This window comes from Saccostrea echinata, unplaced genomic scaffold (assembly GCF_033153115.1).
Source record: "Saccostrea echinata isolate AGI-Se365-2 ecotype Australia unplaced genomic scaffold, CSIRO_AGI_Sech_v1 ptg000043l, whole genome shotgun sequence".
NCBI lineage: Eukaryota > Metazoa > Mollusca > Bivalvia > Ostreida > Ostreidae > Saccostrea > Saccostrea echinata.
The window spans coordinates 1,981,256-1,998,806 of NW_026889792.1; the positions used below are offsets into that span (position 1 = coordinate 1,981,256).

The 17,551-nt window shown below is 35.8% G+C and overlaps 1 protein-coding gene across 2 annotated transcripts; it reads right to left on the reverse strand.

The window, feature by feature from the left end:
• Window positions 1-5,503: 5,503 nt before the first annotated feature.
• LOC133201272 (ganglioside GM2 activator-like) lies at window positions 5,504-17,002 on the reverse strand. Of its 2 annotated transcripts, none has more exons than XM_061337069.1 (4): window positions 16,565-17,002; window positions 13,519-13,720; window positions 8,132-8,315; window positions 5,504-6,040 (listed from the first exon to the last, which is right to left on the reverse strand). In XM_061337069.1, exons 1-4 carry the CDS (start codon window positions 16,692-16,694, stop codon window positions 5,927-5,929), a joined length of 630 nt encoding a protein of 209 aa, XP_061193053.1. In that variant the 5' UTR covers window positions 16,695-17,002; the 3' UTR covers window positions 5,504-5,926. The 2 variants fall into 2 exon arrangements, with proteins under 2 accessions (XP_061193053.1, XP_061193054.1); XM_061337070.1 differs by having other exon boundaries at window positions 8,138-8,315; window positions 16,565-17,001.
• Window positions 17,003-17,551: the final 549 nt, after the last annotated feature.

Sequence of the window (17,551 nt, forward strand, 5' to 3'; positions counted from 1 at the left end):
CCCATTTCTTACGGCATTCCGAAGACGCAGTGATGTCTCTTCAGTGTTGTTATACTAGTGGACTCGTTTACATTATCCCCTTTACCAGGTTCGACTACTAAGTCTTGTATTTTCTTAACACCAGTCAAATTATCATCAAAATTAGAAACTTCATATTCACTGTCAGAATGAGTATCAAAGAAAAGCTTTTTCGATACACATGAAATGGTTTTGTAGGTGTAGTTTTTTTAAGTAGAGATGTTTTTAAAGGAATAATTACATGTTTTGAATTTTTTAGTTGACACTTTATCACTTTGCGGCGATACATGTTGTTTTTATTTTTCCGCCATCTGTATGGTGTAAACTGAACCTTTCTTTCTTTTGGTTCGGTATAAATTTAAACGGAAAGGCTTTTTTTATAACGACCCAGGCTCTGAAACACAGGATAATCTAACTTTTTAATTGAAAAAAAAAATAAAAGCTTCAATACTTTAGCAATCGTTAATGTTGAAAGGGAACCCTTTCCTAAGATCAATTTTGTTAAGTAATTTTCCTTACCACGAAAAATTGTGGATTAAATTTCTTTAAACGCAAATACAATCTGTCATTAAGTCATGCTGACTGACTTTAAATGCTTGGCCATTATTTACAAACTGAATTGTCGACGAATTTTCCGTTATTTCCCGATCATGATAGGGGTCGCGCTGTGGGTGTGACCGGTCGGCAGGGGATGCTTACTCCTCCATGGCACCGGATCCCAACTCAGATGTTTTGGAGGTCCGTGTTTGTTCTGCTCCTGATTTGTATTGTTTTAATGGACTTTGAGATTGAATACTCTTCGTTATCTCCATATTTCACAAATAAGCATAAATGAAACCTGTGTTTTACTGACAGAGGCAAGAAGATTTTAAAAGGAATGTATTATTAGCAACAAATAATCACAGATAATCAATAATGTATGCATGTGTCAAACGATGTAGACCTGCTTCCGATTTTCCTTCAATAGTTTTCTTATCTACAGGCAGATTACTGAAGCAGTTCCCATTTGTAAGGATAAACAGGTGTACCCAAACGTAATCATACATCAAAATCAATAATGGATTGCAAAATGACATTATAATTACTGACCTTTTTTTTTTTTTACTTCGCCTGTCTGTTGCCTTTTGCCAAGGAAATTCGGCATTTGCAAAGAGATTTAGGCTGGATCCCTTGCCGTAGGATACTGCGCACATATATGCAGTGTCATATGGTTACTTGCAGCCCGTAGAGCGGAAAAGGGAGGGTCACTTTTCTGAGAATAGTCTTTTGTTGTAGTTTTAATATGTAAATATTGATTTGGATGCTGCTTGCCCCCCCCCCCCCCCCCGCTCTTTTTTTTGTGTATGGTCAAACATAGGCAAATTAGTGCAAATGTACCGAAAAGTTGGAGAAAGACCCAGTGCCCCCCCCCCCCCCCCCACACACACACACACTAAATAGGCTTTTGGAGTTTTGACAAATTACCAGTTTAGGGCTTTTTTTTTTTATTTTTGCTTTTCAACATTTTCTTCGGTGCCCCCCCCCCCCTTTTGAAAACCATATTTGATACTCCAGACATCAGTGTAATTGTGTCTCGGTAAAAAAAAACCTCATTGTCAGATATACAGGATGCATCCTGTGAAACAAACTCCGATAGTTATGTATGCGTAACAATAAAAACTTGAGAAGTGCTCAACACAATATTCCACACTTCTGGCTGTGTTTATTAACAATTAATTTAGGTGGTCTAATTAGAGCTGATGACAAATTCCTTGAACCAAAAGGAATAGACAAGCTACTTTAAGAGTAAAAAATAGACATTGTCCAACCCCTTGTATTTGTCAGTGTGTTGAATTTTGTTTCAAAATGGAAGAGATCAAAAGACCGCTTTGTGATAAAAAAAAATCGACATTGGTAGTGGGAAGGAGTTAATAGTCCAAAAGGATTTCGGCATACTGGTGGGCATACTACTGTACACGAGATTTATATTGGTAAATTGAAATATTTCTTCTTATGGATAAACAAGAGAAATATGTTATTTACAGTGTAAAATACTAGTACTTGATTACATTTGAACAACACATTTAGTTTTGATGAAAAATGTTAATTGAGCTTTTTGTAAGACATTAAAATTACATTAGGCTGCTTGACCCAGAGGTGTCATGAGTCCATTATGGAAATTCCGTTTATATCACGGATTTCAGTCACAGTAAACGTTTGAAAGATAAATTGCGGCCAGCTTGGCGCAGTCGTTAGAGCGTCTGCTCTAGAGTAGCGGAGTAAGGAGCTGATCCTTACGTCGCGGGTTCGAATCCACTGGAGACTAATCCTTTAGATGAGACCGTATAAACCGAGGTCCCGTGTCGCAGTAGGTGTTGGCACGAAAAGATCCCTCACTGTGCTCAATGGCCCTAAGTGCCGAGTAAAGGTATAAATTTGCAGCTCTCCACCGTCCAGCAAGTGGTGGCGTCTCCATATGAGTGAAAAATTCTCGAGAGGGACGTTGAACAACAAACAAACAAAATAAATTGCGTTTCTAGGTTATGTTCCGAATAATTTTTTACCATGATTAGCTTATGCGATGGTAAAGTGTCCGTCTTATGCGTTGGTAAAGTGTCGAGAAACGGTAAAAATAGGGAGGGTGGCTAAAAAATCTTCTCAAGAACCACTGGGTCATAAAGGATAAAACTTGTTTGAATTGTGTAGATTCAAGCTTATTCAAATCATGGCTCCCGGGAGTAAGGTGGGTCATAATGGGAGATCCGTTTTACATGGTAATAAATAGGAACAATCTCCTGAAGAACAGCAATGTCGTCGTTAGGTATATTAATATGCAAGATACCCTTGTAGTGCAGATTCAAGTATAATTCTGTAAAAATCTCGAAAAAACAGCAGTCATATTAAAGCATGCGCGGATCTAGACGGGGTGTCGGGGGGTCCGGACCCCCCCCCCCCCCCATCACCACAAAATAGGTGTTTTTCACGTTTGGGAAATGGATTTTAGGTGTGTTTTTTTTTTCTTGACAAGAAATTTTCTAAGTTTTATACGTTTGGGAAGGGAATAGTATCGAAGATTCGGGGGTATATAGTTTTTGCCCTGTCCGTCCGTCTGTCTGTCCGCAAAAACTTTAACATTGCTCATAACTTTTGATTAGTTGGAGCTAGGGCTTTCATATATCACATGTGTATTCCTTGTGACAAGACCTTTCTTTGGATACCATCATATTTGAGCTTGACCTTAGAATTTGACCCAGTTTTGCAATAACCTTGGCCATAACTTTTGAACAATTAGTGCTAGGGCTTTCATACTTCATATGTGTAATCCTCGTTACAAGACCTTCCTTTGGATGCCAACAACTTTGACACTTTGACCTTGACCTAGGAATATGACCTACTTTTGAAAAACTTTAACCTTGGCCATAACTTTTGAACGGATGGTGCTAGGGCTTTCATTCTTCACATGTGTATGTAATTCTTGTGACAAGACCTTTCTTTGGATATTAACAACTTTGACCTTGACCTAGGAGTTTGACCTACTGTTGGAAAACTGTAACCTTGGCCATAACTTTTGAGCAGTTGGTGCTAGGGCTTTCATGTTTATTATGTTTATTATGTCTATTCCTTGTGACAAGACCTTCCTTTGGATACCAACAATTGTAATCCATTGACCTTGACCTTGGAGTTTGACCTGCTTTCGAAGAACTTTAACTTTGGCCATAACTTTTGAACGATTGGTGTCACGGCTTTCATATTTCACATGTGTATTTCTTGTGAGGCCTTTCCTTGGGTACCATTAATTTTTACCTTGATGTTTGACTTACTTTTGACTTTTGAAAAACGTTAACCTTTTCCATATCTATTCAATGGTCGCTGCTAGGGATTTCATATTTCACGGGTATATTCCCCGAGACAAGACCTTACTTTGGGTACCAACATATTTGATTTGCATATGAGAGTTTTTTGACTGGGATGGGAACCCCCCCCCTCTCTGGAAAAGATTCCTGGATCCGCGCCTGTTAAAGTGTATGCAGTTTCACATAGTGCAGATTCAGGATTGTTCAAACATGGTCCCACTGGGTTAATGTTAAAAACAGGGGGATAAAAAGAGTTTTACTTAGTAATGAATACGAAAATACCTTAAAAATCTTCCTCTAAAGAATAAAGAAAGTCATTTCATGATTAGTAATATATATATATATATATATATATCACCAGGTACTACATCATGGTCCAAGAGGTAGGGTTGGGCCATAGTGTTAGATCAGAAGGTGAATATTCAAGTTTGTTCAATTCATGGTGCCCATGGGTAGGGAGCACCAGAGGATCAGTTGATTGATTGATTGTATGTTGTTTTACGTCCCATTCGAGAATTTTTCACTCATATAGAGACGTCACCATATACCGGTGAAGGGCTTCAAATTTTGACCTTTAGTCGGCACTCAGGGCCATTGAGCAGTGAGGGTTCTTAATCGTGCCAACGCCTGCCGTGACACGGGGCCTCGGTTTTTAAGGTCTCATCCGAAGGACCCGCAACTTTCACTTCAAAGTGCCGAGCGCATGGCGAAGGAACAGTTGCTACCCATTTTTTATCGACTTAGGTCAGTCGCGGCCGAGATTCGAACTCACGACCTCCCGATCACGGAGCGAGCGCTCTACCGACTGAGCTACCGTGAACGGTCCAGAGGATCAGAGTTTCACTTTGGGAAATGTACGATTTCTTTTTTTTTTTAAAACTTTAAAGGGTTCTAAACTTAATCTTATTCCAATGTTTTGTGGATGCGGTTTTCTATTAGATTAATGGACACTGGGGTAAAATCATTTAAATGGGAACTCAAATCGGGAATCAAACTTTACATAATGCATGTGTGGCGGTCAGACTTGTTCGATCGCTGGTAGCCAGATAGCTCAGCTGGTAGAGCACCTGATTGGAGATTCAGGGGCCTGGGTTCGAATCCCGGTCTCGTCCGTCGTATTTTTCTTCTCTCTCCCGTTACATTTGGTTCTGGAAGTGACAGGTGAAATACCTGCCAGTGAAGAGCCTGGGTTGGTGTCTTTGAGGGTCGAAGACCTTTAAGGAGGGAGGGATATGGCGGTCAGACGGGTTCGATCCCCGGTGGCCAGATCGCTCACCTAATAGAGCACATGACTGGCGATTCAGATGGGCCGGGTTCGAATCCCGGTCTGGCCCGTCGCATTTTTCTTCTCCAGTTAATGTACAAAATAAACAAAAATCCTTTCGAGAAATGCATGCATGATTTGTGAGTCACACTGATATTAAAGCCTACATGTATCATGCTTTGGATTGAAGATCATTTAAATCATGACCCCTTTGGGCTAGGGTGTATCCACAATATAGGTTTTAAGTTGAATACTTAGGACAGGTCCATATTTGGTATCATATTCCAACAATAAAACACTGGAAAACAAATATGTTTTTCATAAAAACAACAATATTTTATTTTTCAATAATGTACAATAATTAATGAATAACATTTAAATGACTGGATTTACATGCATTTATTTATCAAGACAAAAGCTTTGCGAAACAAACATACATGTAGTACGTAATGTATTGAAGAAAACAAAATAAAAAGAGGTAGTCTACATGTTAACACGGAACAACAGTCTACCGTTTCGCACGTGTAATTGTGACATAAAGCTATAGTGACGAAATCACAAAAAAGCTAAGAACTTCAACTCCACATTATACCCGTCGAAAATGAACACACTTTACATATTAGAGCATGGACCGGATCTGAACGCATGCGTGATAGCAGCATCCCAATATATCCCTTTTGTCGGTTTTGCGACAAAGCGCTGAAAATTTATCATTGTCAGACACATAGAACAGTATTTGGTAAAAATGGATTTCTCGTCGATTATTCAGATAGCACCCGTATCCAAAAATAATATCACAATACAAGATGTTCTAAATTCGGAAAAGCCATCCTTTATTTCGCTTCTTCAGAGAAAGTTTCATTTCAACACATCCCAACTCACTCATAGAATCATCCAGAACTTTTATAGTCACACCATAGTCACCCTAGTAATTAAAAAAAAACATGCTATAACACAAAATTCATATTCATTTTAAAAATAAATTTTAGCTTATTTACTTGCATTTTATATGAAACATGTGTTTACTGTGGGTTCTTTATGTATCAGAACACCACTGAGTATGACTATGCAGAATAAGTTTATGGCCGAGAAAATATTTTTATTTTATTTTCTTCAGGTTGATAAATGTTTCGGCTGTAACCTTTACTGCTTTCTATATTGTATCATATACTTGTATCTTATTGAAATTAATTGAATGTATCCAACTACTGAATATTAACAATTCTGGCATACAGTATTATAGCAGTTGTTTTCCTACTTTTGAAAAAAACTTTCGAAACAGGAACTTGTACACCCCGTGTATTCATACCACATGTGCTGAAATATCAATTAACTATTTTAATAACGTGTGTTTTCTCTTTTTTCTTTTCACAGGTGTCCTCCTGAATGTTTCTATCCTGAATGGCCTTTGCCAAGGCGATGGGAGGGAAACGCAGTTAAATTTCTATCATTTTGGTTGGCTTATAGTTTCTTCTGCGAGGGTGGTCTAATTAAGTGCCAAGATTGTGACTCGCAACTGTCATATAGGAAAAAGAGATCGTTGCCGAGGTTAATGTGCCTCGTATAACGACAATAGATCAACGCCGGATTTAATAAAGATCAGCACATAACGCGTGCCAGAAGAGTGTCATTTATTGGTCAATATAACGCTGGTGAGTTTGTGACATCCAATAGTATCGCTCCTCCTACCAGTACGGGGATGAAGAAATTATTCCACGTCTTATTGAAAACAAACTGACAGCTACATGAACAAGGAGTATTCATTTCTTTTTTGAGGGGCTACTTGATTAATATTTTGGGGATGAAGATACACGAGTTAAAGCGGGCAATGGTTTTAAATTGACGATTAAATGCTTGTCAAATTTTCTGCTAGATTCATTATTAAGTTAGGTCGTTCGGTACAATTGGATTATCAGATATTTGCCAAAATTCAAGCACAAGATTTTTGGCTACCAAAATATTACTATTACCGGAGTATTTTTTTTTATCTCCCCGGGAATATGCCTGGACAAGGATAGGGAAAAATGTAACGTTTCAGAAGTTTCATTGAATCTAGATATAGATAGCTGGTACCACACACCGTGTTCAATGTTTTTTGGTAAATCTTGCCAGTGAAACGATATGAAAACGTCAAAATACATATGACACCTATGTCATCACTTCTTTGCTTCTGGCAGACATAGGAATGGCTCAGATATCAATAAACTTAAAATAGAAAACCTTGGAATTCTCTTTTGAATTATTCAAAGATGGATTACAATTTTTTATCAAAACCGTTTTTTTTTCATTATATTTTCCTTACTTTTCACTGTATACACATGTAGTAGGATATATTCTATATGACTTTCCTTACCTTGCACTGGAAAAGTTTAAAATGACAGTGCAGGTACTTACATAAAAAAGAGAGCGCGCCACAACCTGGGAGAGTATGACACCGGAGTATGAATACAGAAAACGTGACAGTTAAGGTCAAAGATCACTCAGATCGAATATTAGATAAGTTGCTCATCGTGTTGTTTATTAACGTTTTAACGCTTTTCCCTGTACGCAATAATACGATGTGACATTTATATTTATCCAGTTTATTTATTTATGGGTTTAAATGCATCACCGTGATCATGTGCCGTAATCATTTGTATCATACATGTTTATCTAATAAAAATTGAAAGAATCATCATTCTGTAAATTTGACTATTTTTCTCACAGAAACTTGCCGGTATTAGCCTGTTTGATGATGATAGGGGTATTTCTTTCTCTACATATTAATCCTGATTACCAGTATTTGAATTCTATAATAATGATACTAATAATGATTTTTTTTTCTCTGGAATTCAGATCCCTATTTGTATGAATAGTTCTTTGCTGTAGATCTGTGTATATTACAGCAGTGTGTTAATGCTCCCTAACAACATGCACATTATTATTTTCAAATCAGGTATTTAGAAAGCACCAACTAAGAATTAAGTGATTTGAAAAAAAAACAAAATATTTTAAACAAACAAAATCCAATGCTTACTCTTACTTTCACAAAAGCCCCGGCAAATCCTCCTATTTTTGGAATATTGACTGCGAGATTTTTAAAACTAAAGGTTCCCGCTCGGAATGGGCAGTAACATTGGATTTTATAATCACGGAGCATCCTCGGGCACCTTTGCCTCCGCTCATAAGCTGCTAATTTTTCACAAATATCTTCATATAAACTGAAAGAAAGAAAAGTATTTTAGCTTTATATTTGTCAATACTAACTATAGGACAACACTAATCCCCTCTAAATTTGACGTGTCAAAGAAATATAATCTTCGAACGCAAGGATCCTTTACATACATGTATAGATTTTTATATATTGAACTATATCATGAGTATTGAGGAAACTCTAGATTAGGACTTCTCTCTAGATGCCAAGTCGTGAGTACACTGGGAATCACCTGGAATTTTGCAAATTTTTATATGGTTAGTGTTTGATCAGTATTTGGGCATAGCACTCCGGGTTCAGCTCCGCAATGAAATGATCAATTGTTTTGAGAAATGCTGAAGAAGCGAAAGCTTTTGATGTTACATATTTTTTCTTGTATAAAAAATATTTCCCCCTCCTTACTTAAGTAGGGGGGGTTATTTTAGTATGTAATTTCTGTCTGCGTGAAAAAGTGAAGGCGAAAACTCAAGGGCGGCGACGAAAGATTAGAAACACCCTCGCTATGTCGCCATGAAGATTGATTGAATATTGTTTAACGTCGTGTTGGCAGTATTTTTGTTTGTTTGTGTGTTGTTTAACGTCCCTTTCGAGAATTTTTCACGCATATGGAGACGCCACCATTTGCCGGTGGAGATCTGCAAATTTTGACCTATACTCGGCACTTAGGACCATTGAGCAGTGAGGGATCTTTTTCGTGCCAGCACCTACTGCGACAAGGGACCTCGGTTTATACGGTCTCATCCGAACGACCGATCTCCACGTCCCACAGTGGGATTCGAACCCGCGACGTAAGGATCAACTCCTTACTCCGCAATTCTAGAGCAGGCGCTCTAACCACTGCGCCACGCGGGCGACGTGTCGGTAGTATTTCAGCCATATAGTGGCGATTTAATTTAATTCATATGACCGGTTTTTGAAAGTTTGTAGTTCCTCTGGCGGTCCCCAATGAGCCTTCTCTTTTCCAAAAATCAGAGAAAGATGAAGAGAAAGATACACGTAAAACAGTTTACAAATACTGTATCTCAAATACAAAATGTACTACTAATTAGTTGCTTTTTAACCTATGAAAAATTGAGTCTTCCTTTTGGAGAGGAGTATCGGGCATCGGTATTGAAGTGAGCTTCGATACTTAATAAATAGTTTTATAAAGTACTAGTTTGTTACCTATGTTGCTATGTTTAATCAGTTACATGTATATGTGAAGTTTTTACTTCTTGGGTATCATACTATCAAATACATTGAAAATTAAGGACCATCCTATATTCACGAATGAAAAATGTTTGCTTGGACTTTTGGAAAATTGTATAATTTTAAGGTGAAAATAGGGTTAATCTTCTTTGTTTTCAACATAGGGTGCCTGACACTCTTCCCCGAGAAAAATTTTCAAAGACGACAAAGTAATGATAAGTAGCATGGGAAAACATTTACAAATAAAGTATTCAGTTATTTCGTCTCGGTCAAGTATAATATATCTCGGTCTAGTATAATATTCAAAATACTTCAAGTCATTACAAACTGTGTTTCAGTTTAAAGGCAGATCACTCTAACTGGATAAAAGTATCATGGAATTGGAACTTTTCTGTGTGCAATGTATAGAGGGTGCGAGTTAGTATGCATTTAGATATTTTTCGGTGAATTTGAGAAAATGTTTCAACTGCGCAATATATCTAGGTGAGCTAAGTCCCTAACAGTACACAGGGCTTGTCTGTTTTTGAAGACTGTTCTTTTTCTTTATAGAGATAACTTTCAGCCCAGCAAATGGATTCATTACCAGCATGTTATAAGGTGCATTTTGAAAAAAAAAAAAAAAAAAAAAAAGAGGTTATATGAAATGTGTTTTAGGATTGATTATATCGGATATATGTATGTGATGCAAAAAAATAATTAAATAATGACATATATTACTCAGTTTTTGCAGTGTCAAGTATTAAGTACCTAAATGAAATAAGGGTATTCATAGTCTTTATTCATTGTTAGAGCCCCACGTGAAATACAGGAGCTTTATAAGAATCACATTGTCCGTCTGTCCGTCAACATATTTGTTGTGACGCGATAACTCAGTTTTCAACGATTTTTTTCTCTCAGATTTTAGGCACAGTACATGTACGTACTTTACTACAAGAGCAAGACACCTGGAGGTTTTGGGTTCATATTACTTTGTCAATATGTATGTATGTTTGATTGTATATCCATGACACTTTTGTTATGACGCGATAACTCAAGTAATTTTCAACGTAACATTAAATACATCGTGACACAATAATTTCTTATTTTATAATGAAGGAATTGAACTCGTATATAAATTCTGTGATCATATAGTTTCGTCTCTCTGTATGTATGGCTATTAATATATCTTTAAATATATATATTTTCAAAAACGCATGAGTGCTTGTTTTTTGTCAACTTCATGTGCTATATTTTCTTCTGAACATTATTGTAGAAAGTACTGTTGTCATTTTCCTTTGACAGTCCTTAGCGGGACCCTCTCCGATTTCTAGTTGGGTTTTTTTTTCAATAAAATTTCAGATTTTCAATAAAATCAAAGGAAATTGGGGGGAGATATAAATTGTTTTTCTATATAAGTGTTAAGTCTTAAATGGTTGATTAAACAAAAGTTGTACTTTCATTTTACTTTTTTCCCTTAAAGAAATTTATTTCAAAGTACTAATACTTGCTTTATTCTGAAATATCTCTGTTTCTATTAACGTAATTTATCAAGAAACAGTGAACATTACATTTAATATTTATATTGTTTTTTTTTCCTTTGTGTCCTTACCAAATAATACCCATTGTTAAGACCATCATTCTGACGTGTACATCACTTTTACACTGAAGTCATGAAGAGTGTACGTCTACACACCTTTGTATCCTAAGCAAATGCATACTCAAGTTTTCATTCTAAAGTAATGGTTCGGGTATAATTTAATTGCTCATCGACCTTGACCGTACAGAATTGACTTTAAATTAAGATCATAACACACCGTAAAGCCATTGGCAAAATATAGTAAACTCCTTTCCAAAATTCGAGAAATATAGCTAAAACTCTATTTTTGTCCACATAGACCTTTGACATATGGCCATAAGTCAGAATTAAGGGCCAACTCTACCCCATGAGTACTCACGCACTAAAATTGAACAGTTTTAGGTTCTAATGAAGGGTTCGAGAATTGTGACCTGATTTTATGAAAGACAAACAAACATACATCCATGCTAAACTCAATATGTCTAATTTCGCTGGTGCCGTCAGGGTTGCTCAGTTGGAAGAGCCTCGCTCCTTGATCGGAAGGTCGTGGGTTCAACCCCGGCCGCAACTGACCTAAGTCGATAAAAAGTAGGTACACTGTAGCAATTGCTCCTTTGCCAAGCTCTCGGCACTTTGGATTGATAGTTGCGGGTCTTTTGGATGTGACCTTAAAAACCGGGGCCCCGTGTCACGACAGGCGTTGGCACCAAAAAGAGTAAAGGTCTAAATTTAAAGCCCTTCACCGGTATATATTGACATTTACACTTTATATAGTAGCATTAATTTTCTCCCAAATCGCATTTTTAGGTTAAAATTCAAAGTAGTAATAATTGTTTTTCTAACAATTTTAAATTTTACTTATATGTATACTTTATTCTAAAAAGAAGATTGAGAGCTTATAAAATAAAGAATTTATGCATCAGGTACAATATTTGACTCCGTGCGAACGTTTAATGGAACTGTAGTGTGAATTCGTCCTGAGTGACCTGATCCTAGGGCTTTAACAAGCAGAATTTAAACACATAAGGGATTTATCAAATGATCCTTATTATTTCAGATTAGAAGCAGACACTTTTTTCTACTTCAATTTTTTTTCTATTTGATCTGGAGTTGCAATCGACTTAACAATCTATATTCTCTTTTAGTTAAGAATGTTTTGTCCTATTAATTGATTGTCTTTTTACGCCGAGTCGGCAGCATTTCAGCCATATTTCGGCGGTATAAATTAACGTTCCGTGGCAGGTTTTGAAAGCCTTTTTACGGTCTCCAGTGAGCCTACTTTTGTTCGAAATCCAGAGGAACTTTTTTTGCATGCCAAGGGGGTTTGTAGTAGGCATCGTTCAACATCCTATTCGACAGACTCAAACTTTAAAAATATAAAAACAGTTACAATTGCAAATGTCTGTATGTATTTCTGCACAAGGCTACTTAAAATATATATAGTGTACATCTAAATCTTGATGTAAAAGTCAATTTCGTGTTTTAAAAAAGTTTAAAATTGTTTATAGAAAAAAAAGAATAATAAATTAAAGAACTATGTTTCTTAAGAGAGCATGCTGCATTGTTTGCGCATTATTAAAATATGTACTTCCTATAAGCGAAAAATCAGTACATTCTAAAAGAATATGGTGTGTAATTAATCAATAGTCACAAGATACATGTATGCATTAAGGCTGAAGTTCCCTGTTTAGTTAATCCGGGATGTCCCATACTATTTTTGATATGACTACTTCGTCCTGACGCTTCAGGCCGAAGTCAGATGATTTATCATCGTAATCATTATCACAATAACCCCCCCCCCCCAAGGAAATTGTCAAAAAATTTACTAGATATTTAAAATCAGGACTTTTGAAGTAACAAATTCATACTGTAGTTAAGTTTTCGCAGCACTGTCGGCCCTGGTGTTGCCAGGGATACCAATATGACTTGGAATCCAGTAAAATTCAACTATATTACCTTGATGAGTGAAATGATAGAACTTGGTTAACATATATCCAAAATGGGTGTTCAATGTTCATATTTTTGTATGGACTGTAAGCAGGAGAGCGAGTCTGAGAATATTGTAAAAAAAAAAGAAAAAAAAAAAAAAAGAATCACTTAAAGTTTTAATATATTCAAATGCATGTATGACTTTGGGTGTCGCTGTAAAAATTGTTGCTTCATTCGGAAGTTAGTCGCCTTTTAAGACATACAAGGAGTGCCAGGGACCTACTCTTATCTCCTGGGTCCCCACGTTTTGTCCTAAGTTTGCTTGAAAAGATATGGATGGTTTGAAAAACGACATGTATATAAATTGATAGACAGAAAGATGCTGGGTAAAATTTGATCAGAAGAAATGCACACTCCTAGGCTCAGGTGAGCTAAAAATGTTGGAATCAATTTCCATATCTGAAACTGTTTTCGATTTTCATTGTGAACAGGACATGAAACTCGCAAGGAATTTTGATTTGACAATTTACTCACTTACCACGAACCAATTTGATTATTAAAACACGGGAGCATAAATGGAATTCCAATCCAGTATTTATGTACTGTTAACTGAATGGATAACTTCCTGGGTAGTTGGCGAGTTATGTTGCCGTTCATACTGATATATAACGTCCCTGGAGTGATTATCGGTGTTGGAAATAACAGCAAGTCGTTAAATATCACTGATCGGTTTTCAGACCCTGGAAGTGAAAAAAAAAATATGATTAATATAAAAAAAGAAAAAACTGACCAAAAAATACTGTAGTATTCAAATTGAAATTAACACCACTTCAAGAAGAACAAATAAGACATTGGCAGGTTTTTTTTCTTTAATCATTTTGCTCCGTTATTGCACTTTGAACAATATATTATAGCCTTGTTAAGATTGATTAATTGAAAACTATTACGAAAGAAAACAAAACATGTGAGTTAACGCACATACGTTGTGTACTAATCTTTTATTTTTTATTTGGGTGAAATAATAACATAAACGACCCTCTTTTACTTTTCGTTTTCCACTAAGAGAAGTAATTTGATGACCGGATCATCCGGACAATGATTCATTGAACCTCAGTTCATATTAAACATGATGAGAGTATGTACAGAGAGACTAGTGATACACTGAGATCTAACAGCTTCTCAAACAGCCACTTCAAGAAAACGACATTTGAAAACAGCCGTGTCAAAGCCACAAAAGGGTCGGTTGTGTAATAAACCTGATCTGTTTAATCTTTGTAAGAAAACCAGTAATTATATGTCATATGATGGACGGTGTTTTGTGAATGATGAAACCACATAATAATACGACACTAACCCGTTCGCCCCTCCCCTACCCGCAACCCGCGGAGGGCTAAATTGGTTGAACATCTTCACACATTTCACTAACCACAGCGGCCACATTGTGGGTATTGTGGTCGACACTTAGTTCTCACCTATGCCAGAAACGTTTCAACGGTATGGCATCTCAAGATGTTTTCAGTTTTCAAGAAAAATTCGTCAAAATTACATAAGTAATGATGTAAGAGATCTTATTGCCAATTGATAAATTTCAAGGCGTGGAAAACCATTTGATATACGTGTAGTTTCTCTCTAACCATCATTTGCTGTTAAATTAATGTACATTCCTAAACAAATATATCAACAAACTTCCGTTTTAGAACCAAAAATTACTTACTGAATTAAACTTTCCCATTTCATTCGAAAAGTAAATTCGTTTAAATATTATTACTTAATAAACAAATAGGCACCTGCAGTAAATTTTACGTTCGAGGTGCGTCATTTCAAGCACTCGGTTTATCAGCCCAGTAAGAAATAGCCCATGTCGTGCCAATTCTGGTATATAAAATTATTATAAATGATGAGCATACACCAGAAAGATTGAGACCTGTTTGCAGGTTTATCATGCTTCCGCGTGGGAGGTCAGCGCTGGGGTTAAATGATGATAATGCCTTGGTATTTGGAAAACACCTAAAATATTTAGGGGTCTTTTCCAAGGAAAGATCATAAGAGTGAGGTGATTCGTTTGATTTTCAGCGACTGAGTATTAGAATAATTCCCGATGTTGATTTTGCTTATGCCCTGAGCACATGAATGGTTAAGGTGGCAAAGGACTTGTAAGGTGCCAGATACACCATTAGAAATAAACATGCCTATTGAAAATTGAGAAACAGTGTATTTTCTCGAGCCCAATAGAAGAACTCCCAAGCTCTGTCTTGTATATATTCACACCTTGGCATCGCAACTACCTGCTTGCAATGAAAGATATATCGACTGACAGTTATCGTAGAATTACAAATAAGATAATTTGTGTTTACAACACACACATGGCCGAAGACTAGTGTAAACTATCTGTAAAGAATGCAACAGGAGCATTAAAAGCAACCTACGGATTGATCACGTATCCTCAACTTAATTTCATAGAGTACGGAATTATACAAAAAGTTAAGAGATTCCGTGTACTTTACATCTAGGCCTAAATTTTTAACGCAGGCATTCTGGAGACTCGATTTGAACTATGATTTATCGGTATATCCCAACTTTCGTTGTCAATGCAGTTATTAGATAAATATTATTTTCTGTTCAGTATGGATATTGAAGAAATTAGACCACTTACACTCAATGCCCACATCATTTACCCTTGTCACGAATGTTTTGTCCAGAATTACGATTCAAACTGTCTTAAAAACTCCTGGTAGTTTCGATACTCTGAAGAATATATACTTAGAATTTGATGATATCCAAAAATGTTATTTGGGGTGTGTGATATCTATCTCTTTTTTTGACAGGGATATTATACATAAGAAGTATTTTTATTCAACACACAAATTTGTTAGAAACGAAATAATTTGTGTCATATATCTTAAAGACAAGACCACCCTGATTAAGAGTCAATCTTGTATTATGCAACCTTAATTTTAAATATACCACCATTACCGAGATCAATAACACCTGTCAATGACAATTCAAATTAATTAACTAAATTTTTCCCTCTTGCTGGGCTGTGACGAGTCCGATGTAATTTAAGTCAAAATAAAAATCTCAATTTCAATTAAAAAATACGGCAGGTTAATATTATACGCTATTGACTGAGTTTTCTAATTTAATCAACACACAGGTGTTATCTGGGCAATTAGGGATTTTTTTGCCTGACATTTAACCTTAGCTGGAATTACTTTCACCATTCCGTCTTTGATGTATATTGTGCGAAGAAACGGTAATTTGGTTTTTTTATCCTCGCCTCACACTTCCTATTATACCACATTTCATTATTCTATGTTAAAACTTTTTTCGTTAAGTAAACATGAAGAAAATAACTGAAAATTCTAAATATTAACTGTGTTATTCTTCAACAATCTTACATGAATTTTCAATCTAAAGATAAAAAAAGAATGCAATATAATTTTGCATAACTTGATTAAAAAGAAAATAATGGACAGAATTGTAAAAATCATGTTTGAAAACTAATTAGAAATTATGTGTACAAAGAAATTTTTAATCAATTATAATGAGAAACTAAAATTCATTTTTAAATCAAGAGTACTTACCGCAGTCATTGTACCAAAATTCAGAATCATGTCTTTTTCTCCTTGCAAGTACAAAAGCATTAAGCAATAGTAAAACACACAGGGCAAGTTTTTTCATATCACAGGTATACATCCACATTTTGAATTTCATTTGTTAATAAATATTGAATTGCATAAATCTGCAGGATCGTCAACTAATGTAAATATCGACTACCAACGTATTCCAAAGTTGTTTCATCTTTAATCTTCAAAGTCCCTATGATATCCGTTGGAACATGTGCGACATTTCGTTTGACAATTCTAGAAATATCATTTAGAGAAGCAAATCTTTAGGGAAAATCTTCCTCTCTCTCTCATGAAGAACTTATCTAGAGTAAACCATAAATTATTTTTGTAAAATATTTATGAAAATATTTATATTCATAAAAGTAATATTTTCCTCCGATGCTGATAACTCTGAATGTCAACGAATACTGAAAATCTTCATAGTTTTTCTTCGAACAAATATTTACCAATGTGTATAAAAGCTGTGTTGGGACCCCACACGTGGTTTGTTATAACCAACGTCATACTCTCACACCAAGCCTAGCTTTGCGTACTCCAATTCTTTCTCTATCCCGCCCTCTCGTTGGACAGTATTTTGATATTTCAACTTAAAGTTTCTTCTTTCTTTTCCCGAATGGTCCGATTTGAGAGATTAAAGCAAAGAAAAAAGAAAAAAACTGTTTGCTACCATTCAGGCGATTAATTGACCGTTAAGTCAGAACACAGCAGTTAATATGCATCGTTTTGTTCTATTATATCTCCACTTTCATCGCGTCTTCTTCCTTTTAATGCGTGAAACACAAAACTTTCTTCAAATTTCTTTCATTTCTTTACCGTCTCTATTAATATATCTGCCATTCTTTTCATTAGAGGAAAATCACAAAATTGCCAGATAACAAAATTAGCCCGTTTCACTGAGGCGGTCACTACTTGTACTAGCAGCTATTAGCTACCTTTTCATAT